The following is a 17,038-nucleotide window of genomic DNA, read 5'->3' on the forward strand; positions in this document are numbered from 1 at the left end:
AGTTCTAACATGTATTAAGCAGTCAGTGATTCAGAACACAAATAAGTCTGGATGATCACTTGCTAAACTTTTGACCAAATCCATTACTTAATCAAAATTTGATAAACCACTTTTAACTCGATCTCAATATTTATTTCAGCTGGTTCACCAGCGAGACATTCGAGGGTCTTTTAAAGCATACACGTTTTGGTAAAAGGATTACCAAGAAAGAAGAAGGACAAACGTGCTATTATGAAATGATGTGCATCTAGAATATAACGTCACAGAATGTTAAAACAAGCCACAACGTCGTTCTTCCTGTTGGTGTTTCTATCTCTGCGTACACGTACAACGCTTGGATATTCCAAAATACTTTACAAGGACAGTTCGGATTTTTCCTGCAATTTCAGTAACAGCACTTTGAAACTAGTCATACACAATGGTTTCATAGAAGAAAAGGTTATAAACTGTTTAAAAACTTATAATACTGCAGAAACACTAGTATTTAGTAACAGTAGATTAAAGGCTATTCCGGAATATTTAAATATACTAGACAGGCTTACACATTTGGAATTACCACACAATGAAATAACCGCAGTTTCTTTTAATGCGTCAGAGCATATTTGTAAAAACTTGAAACATCTTGTTCTTGATCACAACGATATTAATGTATTACGACCAGGAAATCTTGATTGCTTAGAATCTCTAGAGACACCTTCGCTTGCCAACAATAACTTATTAGTAATTGTGAATGGGACATTTAATGTCAAACTTAAAGGCGTTAGGAAACATCAACCTTGTTGATAACAATCTGACATCTGTTGACACCAGTTTAGTTAGCAAACTCTTATTGTCAAAAAATATAAACATTAGAGTGAATGCCTCATTGAATAGAATAACTGGAATTACAAATTCAGCAAATATTACAATAGAACATATTTCAAATTTAACCCAGATTTACGTTGTTCTTATGCATAACAATATGACGACATTTGGCATAGAATATTATTTCAAAATGTTTAATATTACACACCCATTTCCTCAGCTGCTAAATTTGTAGAACAGTGGATTTGATACACGTTTTAATCCGTTTATTTGTGATTGTGCACTCTTTCCTTTAGCCTCAGCTCTGAAGAAATTTCATACAATGGATCCAGATAATCCTGTATTTTCAATGACGTGTGGAAGTCCTAAACGTTTTGAAGGAATGCTGGTTCGCAAGGTACCAGCTGACCAGTTTAACTGCTCAGTTACTCAAGACTGTCCAGACTCCTGTACTTGTACTAAAACTGTCGCCATTGGCCTAATTTCCGTCTATTGCAGGGATCAGTACCATGCAGATGACCTACCTACAACATGTCCAGTAGCAGACAATATAAACATTAATATTAAATCAGATACTGTGACTAGTATCTCCTCAAGAGAATATCTTCGCAATGTGACAGTTTTTGATGTCTCACAATGTGCCATTGCCGATATAGATCGATCCATCGTTGATGTGTTGGAAGGCGCCAAAAATGAATTGATATACTTACAAGATAAATTTCTGGAAATTATTCCAAAAACATTTCAGAACTTTAATTTTAGTGAAGGACAAATTTTAACCATTGATGGAAATCATTTCAACTGCGACTGCCATACATTATGGATGAAACAATGGCTTTTGTCAAACAAAAATCACATTTATCACCAAGATAAAATATTATGTGCAACTGGACCTGGCAAAGGTAAGCCAATGGTTGAAGTACCAGACAATGACTTTGTTTGTCAAACAAGTCTTACATTCCTTGACATATTATTCATTACCGCTGGATCACTGTTAGTTTTTGTCATACTTGTATCAGTCACTTTATTCAAAATAAACAGCATTCAAGTTTTTATGATATCACATTTTGACATTTGTAAGCACTGTTTCCGAAAGAGAAAACACCGGCGTTTACGATATGATATCTTTATACCACATTCGTGTGAAGACGACGAGATAATAGAAGTTGTTACAAATTATCTGGAACATCATGATCCGCCCTAAAAAGTGTGCATTGGTTAGAGAAATTTTGAACCTGGCAAAACAATATCTGAAAACATACTTGTTGCAATAGAATCTAGTCATACAACTTTACTCGTCATCTCAAACAACTTTCTAAGAAGTGTTTGGTGCAACATGGAGTTCCGAGAGGCCCACATGAGATTCCTAAGGGATAGGAATATAAACATGGTGCTGATTATATTAGAGGATCTAGATACGTCACTTGTTTACGAGGAGTTGAAATTATACTTTGAAACGCATGTGTATATAAAATACAGTGACAAACACTTTTGGGCAAAACTTTTGCAAAGTCTTCCCATAATGAGTATAAGCGATCCTGTTCTCGATGAAACATCGCCGCTAATTTCAAAGATGAAATAGATTATTACTGTTGTAAATAGATCTCGCAAACATTACATAAGCGGTGGCATTTGAGACAGACAAACACTGTAGTCTTCCGGTGTTTAAAAAATTAAGAATTGTTGCAGTGAATACGGGTTTTGGACGGATTGTCGGAGACAATTCCGTCCATTGGAACCACAATAATACATATACGAATTTCGGCTTAATCGATTTTTTGATAACCACCATAGATTTCACACTCCGCAAGAAAGAAAATAGTTCTCAAATGGCAGCACATAGAACAACTGAAATTACCACGCTTCACTGTGCGCTTTAATGTGAATGCAGACGATTAGTGTAGTATAAACTCGAGCAGACGATGTGCCCGCTGACCAATAAACTAAGCACGCTATATATACGAGACAGTGTTCTTATCGCTTATCGATTTTACATCAATGGAATTCACAAATAAATTAGCTGTACTAAAATATTCAGAATTTAGGGGTAGTAAAAGCTCGGATATTATTTTGTTATTTTTAATCACTACAAAGAAGTGAAATAGAATAATAGAACTTTGATAGATGTTTTTGATAATCAAAAGAAGTAAAAGATTTTTCCAATGATTTATGATACTTGGAAATGTATTGAGAAAGGAATCTATTATATTGCTATTATATTGCCGAATACATTATTACTTAGCTCTCGGTAAATCTGTAAACGTTATAACTATTCTAGAGCAAAATCAAAATGTTTCATGCTCAAATGATTTGGCTATTACATTCTATTTTAATTTGCAACACGGTAATCAGTTATATGTGTATTCCTTAAAAGTCTGATCGTCCCTGCTATAATTAGTGACCTTAAAAATGTGTTTCAGTTCTGTTCCCTATGTTATTATAGTTTGATATATATTTGCCCAATAGTTATTACAAAATGTATGATTGTTTTGTAATTGTGTGTATGTGTCTACATGCACATCTGTGCAGTCTGATAATGATAGTCTGCATTGTTCATAATTAGTCATTAAAGTCACAATGAACATAGAAATTTGGCAAGGAAATGGTTACACAGTTGTAAAAAACAGCCGAAAAAGACATTTACTAGTTTAACAGTCCCAACAGAAAAGGGACATTGCTGATCTCCGACCTGACAGAATCAATACATTTCAAGACAATCCGTCCTCCAGTATTTACAATGCTTTGATTACTTTTAGTTTTGTTCAGTATTTACACTGTATATATTTACCAAAGCCTAATTACAAATGTATGAGGTTCCGCGGCATGGCCAAAACACAACGGGAGAAAAAATACCCACATTGAAAGACCGAATTTGAAATTGTTCCAAGAATTCATATTTAGGACACGGTCAATTATTTTTTTACGTGACCCCAATTTTAATAAAGTATTAACAGATCAAAGAAAAGTTTAGAAAAACAAAAGGTAGCTGAGTTTGCCAAAATTTTGGATTTGCAAATTGTCAGTTTCGAAACATGTAGTTTCAAATATTATATTATATTATTTTGTTAGTACGCGATTAATTAACGCTTATGATCACTTTCAAAGTATGTATATCTGTGTGTAAGTTTCATTTGTATGTTTGGGGTTTTTTTTCATTTAATGACTTTTACAAAGATACGCAGTCATTTCGCTAAAATGATAAATTGCACCACTTCTGTCATTTAATACCATGTCAGCTTATGAGATGGTGATTCAGGTCACAGTTTTACACAAGGCTGTGCCTTTTAACAAAACACATTTATGATCATAATTATAGTGAAAAGAACTGATGATATTTTCAAAATTTAAAAGGTCCGCACAGTCACTTCTAAGGACATTTTGTATGCAAATTATACGTCTTTTGGTGAAACTAATGCATAATAGGCATATAAAACAGTTCTATTTAATTTTGTATTGTACGAACATTCCTTAAGTTTATTAAGTCGATATTAATTTTTTTTTTTTATTTTCTCATATCACACAGGAAATGATAGCATGTGAAATGAATGAGCCACTTGACATTACGCACTGCTGCACAATGTTTTCTTCCAATTTATACTGATTGCCATTAACATTGTCTTATGACTGAGTTATAACAAATACTTGAAACCCTCAATATGTATAATAATCTTAGTGTACATCGCATTTGTTAGCTTTATTATCATGTGATGTTAGAAATATTTCTTCCCTTGTTAGAGTTTTTTTATCGAATATTACATGTATTGTAAATACAAGTAGATGTTTTATAAAATAAAATGCATGGACACAATATCCAAAACAGTTTTAGGTGTTGATATTGCTAATGTTTTTCAAATATAAATATACCAAAGACGTGAAAAATGGTACCAGTAGCTCCCTTGCTTGACGCTCAGCATGAAAAGGGAAACTGCTTTCTCTTCTCTCATACCCTCGTGACGATAGATTCCATCAGGAATGAGGTGTCGAGAGTGATAAATATAAGTTGTAGAACTTTCTTTACAATCGACCTAAAATACATTATGTATATAACAAATATAAATGACCAATATTACTGAGTTTATGCCATCAAACATAGTACATACACTAAGGGCGACCCATTTAGCTATGTTTTTCATGTTCTTACGTCAGAAAATTCTCTTAAATATCACGTCGACGTGACGTTAAAATAATATTGTTGTTATGATTAAAGCATTGTAAGTCATATCAGAATGTTTTTTATTTACGCCAGTATTGCCAATTTTATTTACGAAATAGTGTATTGTGTTTATTGTATCCAAGACCGCCGAAATTCATTTCTTTTATAGGCTAGGATGAAGGAAAAACATGACTAATGGTGACTTGAATGGTCAGGCAAAGCTATTCTTACTGAAAGTGTTTGCTTTGAAACGCAAAACAAATCAGGCTGGCAAAAGACAATCGACTGTGAAACTTAAATGTCATTAATCTTTAGAAATTCAGCATAAACCAACGTCATTTGTTTTCAGTGACATTCAAAATAATAAAGAGCTTATATATACGCACATCCTATAGATTGTGATGTTAACTATTTCCATTTTATTGCTCTAATTCAAGACGTTTTTTATCAAACATTATTACCCGATTTCTTATATAAATCGCCTACCTGTCCATAGTCTGTGCTATATGGTCAGGCTATATTCAAAATATGTTTACATGGCGAATCAGTCGAAAGTTAGAATATGAAATTGTGAAAGATAATTAGACACTTATGAAAGGCTTGCCGCCGTTTTCACATCATTTCTTTCCGTATCCGATGGCAGTTGAAGACAGGGTTTTATATTCGTTAGTAAATTACATGCTAACTTAAGATAGGAATTTCGTAGATATATAGTAAAATTAGATAATCGACTTAAATCTGGTAATATCGAAAGTTTGCTTTATATTCTCGTCCTAATCGTACCTGACCTCGCTTGTAACTATAGAAACATCAACATAAACGAACCAAACAGATGCACGTTCGCTGTACTCATTGAATAAATATTTGAGTAAATATAAACATAACAGAGAAAAGTCATTCACTATCCCTCGCAAATAGTGGGTCAGTTACGGACGGTCTATTATTGCTAGCATACAACACCGTTACAAAAACGCAATCATTAGACCGACAGGTACTAGTTTCAAGTAATTTACTTCCAATACAGACATTATCATTTAGTGAAGCCAGGTATAAGTGTGCATTAGGAACAAAGTCTTATCATAAACATGACTAATATAACAGTCACATGCGATAAAGTCATTGTATTCCCCACCCTACTATTCGAAACATCCGTGTTTTCCGTAATATCATCCACCTTCTGCAATTAAAACAAAACACTATCTTGTCATCTATAAATAAGTCCACAGTATTTTCACTTTCACTTCCTGGTCAAGCTTATGTAGCCTGGCTCCCTGGCTGTATGGTTATTTCTCTTCTTTTTTTGTTTTGATACTGCAATTATTTTTAAGTAAATTTTAAACCTCTAAGATAGCACATTCTAACTGATTGCTAAAACATACATCTATATTCGGAGACAGGGGTAATACAAATGACAATATAGAAAACAACCTGATGGAGTTACTTCCTCTGTTTATTTCAATAACGAAACTATGACAGAACAAACACATAGGGGCGGGAGCCAGTCTAAAGCTTATCGCCCTACTTGCTAGTAAGACGTTTTTAACAAATGACAATTTGCCGTCAATACTTTTCAAAGAAGTCATAATTTCCCTATTTGCTTACTCCAAAGTCTGACAATGTATCTGCATCCTCTTAACTTGGCAGAACTGTTCCACTAACGGATTGCTCCCTTGCCGGGCTAAAGGTTAGAAAGTATTGAATAGCTCCGCTACTGCTTTCTATGTTAAAATAACAATTTCAGTTGTCATCAGCATTTCCAATCTTTCACTTCTTGCGAGACTACCCTTGTCTTGAAGGTCTGTCTATATGCAGTTTAAATGTATCCAAAAATATGGCCTTAGTCATGTGACTCGTGACGCAGTCACGTGATAAAAACGTTAGGTAGACATTAGGAAATACCTACTTTCACTTTCGTTTTATCCAGCAACACAACTTTGAAGCATATAAAGCTTATATTTGGTATGAAAATGGCATTTACTATAGGCGAGAAAATGGCACGTACTATATACTGATATGGACTAAGTTCGAGTGGACCACGGAGACATATCCGGCGAATTACTACCTTCTTACACTGAGCCAAATAAATATTCATTTTACCCGGAATACATAGTATTCAAATATGTCTCAAAGTTACACATACGCAAAATTTCAGGTATTTAGTAATTGTGCACGGTTATTATGTCTTACCCTTCAATATTTTCCTTACCTGCAAAAATTTTTTGAATTTTGTCACCCACTATTGTAACACATGTTTGTAACATTCATGAACAGTAGTCTATGACGCAAGATGTCGCACTCACTTATTACTTTGATCTTTACATGAAAGGTCGGGGAGTTAGGACTTTTTACTTCTAATCATTTAACCAACTTCCGAGCAGGAAAATTGTCAAACAATTATTCTACTGTGCCGATAAGAGGAAGTAACACTGTTTTGGAGTTTGCATTACTGCTTTATTTTTTAGGTTTTTGCTCGTTTTACAAGCAAAATATTTAATATTTAACTACTGAGATAAAAACTTTGTACAACAAATTTAAAATAATGAAAAATATAACTTGGCTGAAATTCAGCCCAATTTATATGTGGTAGCAGTGTCTACTGTACCGATTAGGGGAAGTCACACTGTGTCGGAGTTTGACTTTTAGAGTATATTTCTGTCATATTTGTCGAGTAAATACTTTTTTAAAAATTTTACTTGGCTTTTGATGAGCTCAATTATGATCCACTAATTTATATTCATATTTATACTTTATGCTTGTGGGAAACTAGCTCAGGCAGTAATGTCATTTGTTGATTAATATTTCCGAGAGTAAATACATTTTCTTGTTTGTGTATATATAAAAGGGTCGGAGGGAAGTATGGCATTTTGAAATATTGTCAGCACCCTTGTATAGCCGAAAAATAAAAAATGCTAAGCTTCATTTTTTATGAAGCTAATGGATATTTAAGTCTGTTTGTACCGAAAGACTACACCACTCGACAGACTGAAAAGTACCATTAAGTGTACAACAGTAGCCTAACATATAATACAAATTCTTTATTAATAAAATAAATGTGAAGGAGGATTGATGCAGAACGATGAAGCATTTGCTTTATAAAAGATCCAAACTTGAAACGAATTTCACTTTCTTACTTGGAAAAAGTAATAAACACGATATTTTACTCAGATATATAGATCTAGGTCTTTTCCACTTTCTTCGGAACAAAAGACGGTATTCGTAATCGAGTACAGTTTGCAAGGTAAGGAAATCAAATTTACGTTGGTGTTATCTTTTCTCTATTCTCCCATGATACAAAGAACATTCTCAGTCATAACATACACACATATTATCACTATGTAAAACTTCATTTTCAATAAAACGGAATATGCTAACTATCAATAATAATGTTTGGATGTGACAGGAACATCCGAAAAACTAAGCCGATTTGACAAACTTATGTTTACAGTCAGACTAAACGTGCTTAATGTGTTTTCACTCTACCAAAACAGGGCTTACAGCAAAAGAAAATGGCCAGAAAATGTGGGTAGTTGAAGTAGAACCATCAATTTTGGCAAATAGGCACAACTACATGAATGGACACGTATAAAATGCAAAAAAAAGTGTCATATTTACAGGTGAAAAGGGAAAAAATTACGTCAAAAATCAGGACATTTATTTGTAAACATTGCACCCGAGTGCAAAACCTTGCATAAAACTTTTTTGTCTTTATACTTATCTGACTGTAAAGACTATATAGCTAAAGAAAAGGCTTTGTGCCACAGCACTGTCATATTTATTTCGTGAAATGTAAAGCAAAGCCCCACTTACCTGTCAAAAATATGTCTGCAAAGTGTATTTTCTGTTTAAATTTCCGCCATTTTTGTTACAGCTATATATTTCGCCCACTTAATCTTTACAACATACCACCATACGTCCTACCCCCGAATTATTATGGAATATGGACAAATATGTTTGTAATATATTTACAACGTTCCTACTCCAACCAATGGTGTTAACTGAAAAAGAATAATAACATGCATTTTGGACTTTCCTATATTCTGTGAAAATCAGTATATGATTACATATAGAATTCTGAGCAACAGATAAGCTGCGTAAATACCCAAATTAATGCCCAATATAATTTTTTAATGTGTATCAAATCTCATGTGTAGGACTAAAATACCCAATTTGCATACAGGTATGTGCGTATCATCGTAAATGGCCTGCCGTATTCAAGGTCTCGCACAGTTCGAAAATATCAAAATTTATCAAAATATATACATTTCCATTGAAAATTATGACGTTCAATTCATATGAACAGCAAAAGGAAAGGCGCAAATGCTTAGTGATAACAGGCCGCCTGCGTATAGTCAAGAGGAACGTTCCTTAGATTGGATTGCGTGGCCGTTGTTCTGTCTGGTGAACAGAATGGCCTGAAAGCTCATTTTAAATGCAACAAAATATGTGCAGTTTATGGTATAACCTTCTTTTACACATGGAAAGGAAATATAATGTTTATATAATCTTTTTTCAGAGTTCATGTAAAATGAACGGCGGATTAAACATGAATCCTTAAGTAACTCCGAAAAAAATCATTTCTTAAATGTATCAAGATTGCGCTGACAGTAAAGCGTCTATATGCACTATGGCGTCGAAACGGCGAAGAAAGAAAATTCACTAAGATGTACAGCGAAATCTGTTATTACCAACTACTTTCATAGTAGTAATTGGCCTCGGCTGTGAAACAGGATGTTAAAGGTATTTTGAATGACATTATTTCGGGTTATACAATGTGTCAATGGCAAGAAGAATTTTGACGAAATTTGCGCATTCCGGTGATCTCTTTCAAGTGAATGATGGACAAGTGATTGCGGTCGCTGAAAAATAGTGTACAACACATTTGAATAGTACAATTGAATACACATAGTGATCGAGTATTCTTTATTTTGTTTATATCTTAGTGCGACAGATTTAAATATAATATATAAGATCCCACTGAAATGCATGGACACCCAATTAATTTTAAAAATTATGGAGTAACGGGTTTTGGAAATTTTTTATGCAGTTTGCCAAAAAACAATCAAACCAAAACGATGGGAATATAACCCAATTCACTCCGAAAGCTTATCTGTTGGTTTAAACAATATTTATTAATCAAATAGCATATAATTACAATACATATTTACAAAAACTAGGGATCGAGTAGAAAGCTAATAAGCTTTTTTAGAAACTCTTTCCCAAAACATGTATATATTAAGTTACAGTGACAACAATTCATTGTAAAATTCATGCATGCTTGCAGACAATTCTTTTCAAGTTTTAAATATTTTAATAGTTCTAAATTTGAAGTTAGCTGTATATACTAGTCGATTGTCGACATGAAATAGAAAAAGTGGTACTTCTAAATGTAATGCGTTAGGACTATTGGGAAATAGCCGATGAATGTTAAAATTATTTGAACAGAGAGAGAGAGAGAGAGAGAGAGAGAGAGGGGATGTTTGGTTGCTTTTGGGATGGGGTTACTTGTGGGGTTTCTAGGCTTGGTGTATGTAGGTCTTAAATGAATCTCCTGGTTTGATGTATGTATTCTTAAACGTGAGTGAAGACAGATGTGTTGATTTGGGGACTATCTGCATCACCAAATAAGAGGAGTGGTAATGTAATGTTTGTGATAGGACTAATGTTGTCTTGTAACTGTGTTCGCTGCCTCTGTTGCTCTGTAGATAAGGACTCATTAGTTATTAAGTTGTTAATATTACTTCTGATCATATTTGATCAATTTCCTTTTATCATAGAGTTCCGTTGGTACTAGAGTGTGTGAGGCGAGCTGAAAATTCCACTTTCTCCCATTGACATGACTCGGTAAAGTCTGCTTTTTTTCCTGTGGTTGCATTTTTATACGTTTGTATTGAAGATAACCCTATTTAACATATATTGTATCTCGGCGTAGAGAAATGGCTGTGATGTAGATTTATTTTTCGATGCAAGTTTATTGATAAAGTCAATGGCCATTAAGAGTATCTCACAACAGCAAAATAAACAGTAATAAAATAAAAAGAATGGTAAAATGACAATCAATGAATATGAGAAACGGAATTGAATGTTATTTAAATGTTATAGTACAAAACATAGTAATCTTATGTCGCAAAATGGCGCCACTAAATGTCACCTGAAATCATGGTAAACATTCATCAGCTGATAAGCCTGCAGAAGAAAACGAGAAAGAAATGCTGATGATGCAATTGTCGCAGTAAATTTTTAATTCGCCATTAAAATGTCAATACCAGGTTAAACTGACATAGTAAAATTATTTTAATTGACAACTGATATTTATTTTGATTTTCTAATACTCATGGAAAGTAAACCACTTATTGTTTTAGCAGGCTATCGTAAAGATATAAATATAAGAATTAAATGCTATTTTGTTCATTTTATACGGGTAGCGCGTTCCATGGATGTACAAGAAGTCCCGGTGTGGTATATACGCAAAAAATAGCATTTAATTCTTAAAGACCAACCACAGTCTAGTGACTTACTTTTTCCTTTCACATAAATTCGCGCAAGTCATTCTGATTGTCTTGACCTTATATATGTCACTGTCAATTTGTAACTAGATACTTGTTATTCTCAATTTTTCCAGTCAAAGCACGTATAATTACCATCATAGAAATACAAAAAAAAGTAATTTTGTTGTGTTAACTTTTCAACAAAAAATTTATAATTTATTTAATTTACGTGTATATAGAAATGAAATACGTTAGGGGCCAATATATTAATAAATTCAATTAATTAAAGACAAAAACTAATATGTTAAATGTATCAAAAGTAGGATCTCGCTAAGATAGACACTAATCAAATTTCAGTTTTCCGCGGAAAGTTGCTCATGTTGCTGCTTAAGGACTTAGTGATTGTCTAATTTTATTAAGCCCTTGAAAGTATAGAATTAACAAAACAAAAAGTAATGCAACTTTAACGTACCTATAAATAATAAATAGATCCTTTTTGTGCGACTACGATGATATGCTGTTTCAATAAAGGTATTTTGATAACTTAAAAACTATCTATCTATCTATACTGCCACGTCCTCTTTTCGAGTATTACGTGCAGGTGCGCGTCTGTGCGAGAGATTTAAAAGAAGAAATGTACAGGAGGGTAAAAGTAATACTAATGTATTTGTGAAGTGTTGAAAAATCAAGACGACAGTGTTATTAAAAAGAAGAATATAAACAGTTAAAAGAGATTAAAAACATCATTCTTCACATTATATCGTGTGAGAACATTTGTCATTCCCTGTCTGAACTGTTCCTGGATAGGGACCTGCACAATCTCGGCTGGAAGAGAGTTTCATAAAACTATAGTAGCTGGAAAGAAGGAGAATTTGTAATAATTACAGGGCGTAATGATCTGCTTGTAAGACAAGGGGTGCATGTGTCTTGTGAAGCAGGTAATGGGTATAACATAAGGGGGCATGGACACTGCAACCAGTCCATTTACAATTTTGTAGAACATTAATAACCTGGCATCTGATCTTCTGTGTTGAAGCGAACGCCACCCCAGTTTATTTAACATTTGGGAGACACTGCTGTATGTAGAGTAATCTTTAGTGTTGCCCTGGACGCCATATTGGCGACGTTTAAACAGAAGTTTCAGGTAGTTGACCTTATCGAACGCTTTCGAGAAGTCTAACAGTACTAAGTCTGTTTGGTAACCTTGGATTAGGTTTCTTGACAGATCTTCAACTAGTTCTAGGAACTGTGTTTCGCATGACCTTTTTCCCCTAAAGCTGTGCTGTAAGTCATAAAGAATATTGTTGACCTTAAAGTGCTTTGTGATTGGATAAAACAATGTGCTCTAATAGTTTACAGATAACACATGTCTAAGAAATTGGCCGATAGTTGGCTGGGTTACCTTTATCCCCCTTTTTAAAAAGAGGAGTGACGTTTGCTTTAGACCAGTCAGCTGGCATGGTACTAGTGTCAAGGGACTTTTGAAATAACTAGGTTTTGTTTGTTTTGGGTTTAACGCCGTTTTTCAACAGTATTTCAGTCATGTAACGGCGGGCAGTTAACCTAACCAGTGTTCCTGGATTCTGTACCAGTACAAACCTGTTCTCCGCAAGTAACTGCCAACTTCCCCACAGGAATTATCAGAGGTGGAGGACGAATGATTTCAGACACAATGTCTTTTATCAAATCGTCACGGAGAACATACGCCCCGCCTGAGGATCGAACTCGCGACCCCGCGATCCGTAGACCAACGCTCTCCATACTGTGAAAAGCGGGCGGGCTTGAAATAACTTGGTAACTAGTGGGGCAATTTCGACACACAAATTTTTATGGACAATTGGTTTTAAACCATCTAGGCCACAAGCTTTGTCAGTTTTTAGCGTTGACAGTAATATTTGGACACCTTTAACATCAACAGTGACTTTTGATATTATTGGGTATTTGCACTTTAAGCTTTGGGGGAGGGCATTGTAAAGGAGGGATTGTACTTTCATTTTGCATAGTTGACCTAATTTTAGAGGTGACATTGGTGTAAATACTGATTGAAACTGGCGATTTAATACATCTGCATTGGCCTTACTATTTGTATAGAGTTCGCCATTCTCTAACAGTGGAGAAATACGCTTCGAGTCCTGTTTTGCACTTTTTGTAAGGGAGAATAATTTCTTACGGGAAATGTTTTGACCTGTTTGAGGGTTATCTAAATCTATATGACCAGTTTGGGATTCCAGGATATGTTCTATGTAATCATTATATGCCTGTTTGATGTTTCTACGGACTTGATTTCTGAAGTTGTTATAGTGTTGATTGACCTTTAGACTGGTATTCTTTTTAAGCTATTGATATAACCTGTTTCTTTTTCTTATTTGGCGTTTTATGCTTTGGGTAATCCAGGGAAGGGTTGGCTTTAAACCTATTCTTTTAGTTGGGAGGAATAGTTTTATACCTTCTTAAAGGACTTCCTTAAATTCTGACCATAAGCCCTCTACTGACTTTGTGTTGTAACCTGTGAATAAGGATGGGGCTTTAGATTCAATAAATTGCTGAAACTTGAGCCAATCTGCTTTTCGATATAAGGGGACTATTCTCGGTTTTTGTTTGTTTAACCTAGGTTTCACATCCGATGACAGGTCAGAGATGCCAAATATGGTATCAATGTTCCTAGCCAAAGTGGGATTTGGTGTAAGGAATAAATCTAGGGTGTTATTTAACCTAGTTTGTAAGCTTACCATTTGTTGTAGATTTGTACGGCAATAAATTCATCATACATCTTGGGGTGTGAGCACCATCCTGCTTTTAGAGTTGGAGTGCCCTCGGTGTCCCTTGATATTTAAGGATAATTAAATCACCGTAGAGCCAAATTATACCTTTTAGTTTGCTTACCATTTCTAGTGACCTACGGAGTTCATTTATGCTATCTTCATCATGTCCATGGGGCCTGTAATAGGAAGCAAGGTAAACGGGTTGGGAAGCAAACAATTCTAATTTTAACCAAAGTATTCCGCAATTTGTGTTTAACTTTTTCATTTCTGAGAAAACAATGGTGTTTTTGACAAGGATGAAAACGCCCCCACCTGTTTTACCTGAGCTCCTATCTTGTCTGTATGGGGTATAACCTAAAGCCTGGGGAAATATTTCACTGTCTTTATGATTAGGCGTTAACTAAGACTCTGCACCAAAAACAATATCAGGGTTCTCTGTTTGAAGAAGAGTCTGAAAATCTATTTTTTATTGACAATGGATTAGAATCAGTCTCGGAATCCGAGTCAGTGAGAAGCGAAAAGTTGTTATTTGATGCAAATGATAATAGGGCTGCGTTACTAGAACTGCAAAAGTTTGTAGAGTTGCAGTTTGTGCAGCACCGTGTGAATGACTGGTTGTAGCTAGTCAATCCAGTGTACTGGTCTTGACTCATTGATTCACAGTGTATGTGGAACCATAGATTTGCAAGTCACATAAGATAGCTGGTTCACAGTCTAAAACGTTGGTACCACAAGAGCCACATGGGTAATCTGGGTCTGGGTTCATTTCTATATCAGCTGACAGTGATAACAGCAATACAAAAAGATACCTTTTTATAACCTTCTGGGCATCATGCTATTTCATTTTAAACATTAAATAGCCTACGTGCATATTTGTGGCTATGAAATTGTTTGGATGTTGACAAGGCCTGGGGGTACATGTGTTATGGTCTAAAGGATATTTTGCATTACTAAAACTTACAATACAAAGGGAAAACAGGGTCGTGTACAGCAAAACGGATGTAAACAGTCTTACTTCCGGTGAGTAATATGAACAATTTCAAGGTCAAGGACGAATGGCGGGAAAGCTACTATCACGAAAACAACTCATCAACCGATGGATGCTACAGATTCCTACCAATGTATGAATGAAACTACGGCTAAATAATTTTTATAAACCAAAATCTGTGTTCGTCGACTCAATATGTCCGTGAAAAAAACTGGTTTTTAACTTTCAATAGAGGAGAGCAGAAATCAGCTTTTAGTTGAACGACGCATGCGCTCCATATCGCTAACTGAATAAACTCCGAACTTCAATTCAAAACAAAGATCATTTGTGTCAATATAAATACATGCAACACTTTGAAAATCATTTTCATAGCTTAAAAACATAAAAACATGTTAATATTTTTGCAAATATTCCCCGGATTTTCTATTTCAATAGCATGTCAGCTGGTAGCAATTTTGGCCCGACTATAGTAAAGGAACCAGCATGGGAACCATCTGGTCTAGTTGCGTAATGGCGGACAGGTTTTTGAACACTAATTTTTCACTTGGTATGGCCAGAGAGGTCTAAATTAAAGCTGTTTTCTGTTTAAATTTCTTTGTGGGTGTATTTTTGACATTTTGGAAGAAAAAATGGAGAGGGGGTTGCATTTGGTGAAGTGAAACTCATTTTTAGTAAGAGTAGTACTTCCAGGTCACAGCAGTGTGATTTTGATGTGATTTTACAGTAAGCAAATGTGACAAGAGTAATCTCTCTTAGAAGATGCATCCCCTTCTTTTTTCTCTTCATTATGTCAGTATTATCATAACTCTTTAAAATGAAGTAAGAATTTGTTCTCTAAAATGGGTCTAGCTATGTTTGGTAGCACATTAAAAAATGTCAGTTTTATATAGAATATATAGGGAATACTATTTATGCTAGTTTGACCTTTTTATGCTATAATACAACAGCGCCACCTGTTGAGATAACTCAGTTCACTTTAAACAATAGTGTAAAACACCCTTATCTAGCAATACCACTTAACGTAAATAGACATGCATTTCATGTGTCGATATTTTAAGCTAATTCTTATTGCTAACACAAGTCGTTTAAAAAAATATCTAAACTTCCTACAGTTAAATGAAAGCAAAGAAAGATTAAACTCGAGAAACGTTGAACTAGCAAGGTTCGGCTGGAGTCCAGTTTACTGTGATTACGGATTTAAAGCTTTTTTGTGAGAGGTAAGTAGAACATCTCTTTAAGAGCCAGTGATATCTCGGTCTGTCTTAGAAGATCGGAAAGGTATTCCGATGAGCCGCGCTCGAATTTGGATCTGACTGCTGTGGCACAAATAAATTTTATTTCAATTATATAATATCCTAAGAAATGAAATAAAATAATTGTCTTTGTCATTTTATAAAGCTTTGATTAAATTTCTCGTTGGAAATTTAAAAGACATTTACAAATAGTGACTTGAATGATTTGGCACAGACAAATCTGTTATGTTACTAGTATGGTATGGATTGTAGGGACAATTGCCTTTGCCAATTACTATTTCTAAAATGCTAATTGCCAATCGCTAATTGCTAGCTACTATTTGTCATTTGTTCATTTGCTTAATTGTTTATGTCTGTTGGCGTTTGTCGATTATTCATTTGCCAATTTCTATTTGCCAGTTGTCGTTTTCCGATAGTTCATTTGTGAAATATTAGTACTAACTGAACGAACCCGCCTAAACGGCCACCGCGTTAGAAAAACATATTAACAGAAACACTTTTCAACAAATGCCAATAAGTAATTAGCAAATGACAACTGACAAACAACAATTGACTATTAGCGAATGACTAGAAACTGGCAAAACGATATCTTA

At 34.5% G+C, this 17,038-nt stretch overlaps 1 protein-coding gene across 1 annotated transcript in view; it reads left to right on the plus strand.

Annotated features, from left to right (window-relative positions):
• Nucleotides 1-17,038, plus strand: part of LOC123562467 (protein toll-like) — a 43,448-nt gene that overhangs the window by 8,131 nt on the left and 18,279 nt on the right. Inside the window, exon 2 of the mRNA XM_053527886.1 lies at nt 140-2,001. Within this exon, the coding sequence (XP_053383861.1) occupies nt 1,127-2,001 (875 nt within the window). The 5' untranslated portion in view covers nt 140-1,126. The remainder of the gene's footprint in view (nt 1-139; nt 2,002-17,038) is intronic.

This window comes from Mercenaria mercenaria, chromosome 2 (genome assembly GCF_021730395.1).
Source record: "Mercenaria mercenaria strain notata chromosome 2, MADL_Memer_1, whole genome shotgun sequence".
Lineage (NCBI taxonomy): Eukaryota > Metazoa > Mollusca > Bivalvia > Venerida > Veneridae > Mercenaria > Mercenaria mercenaria.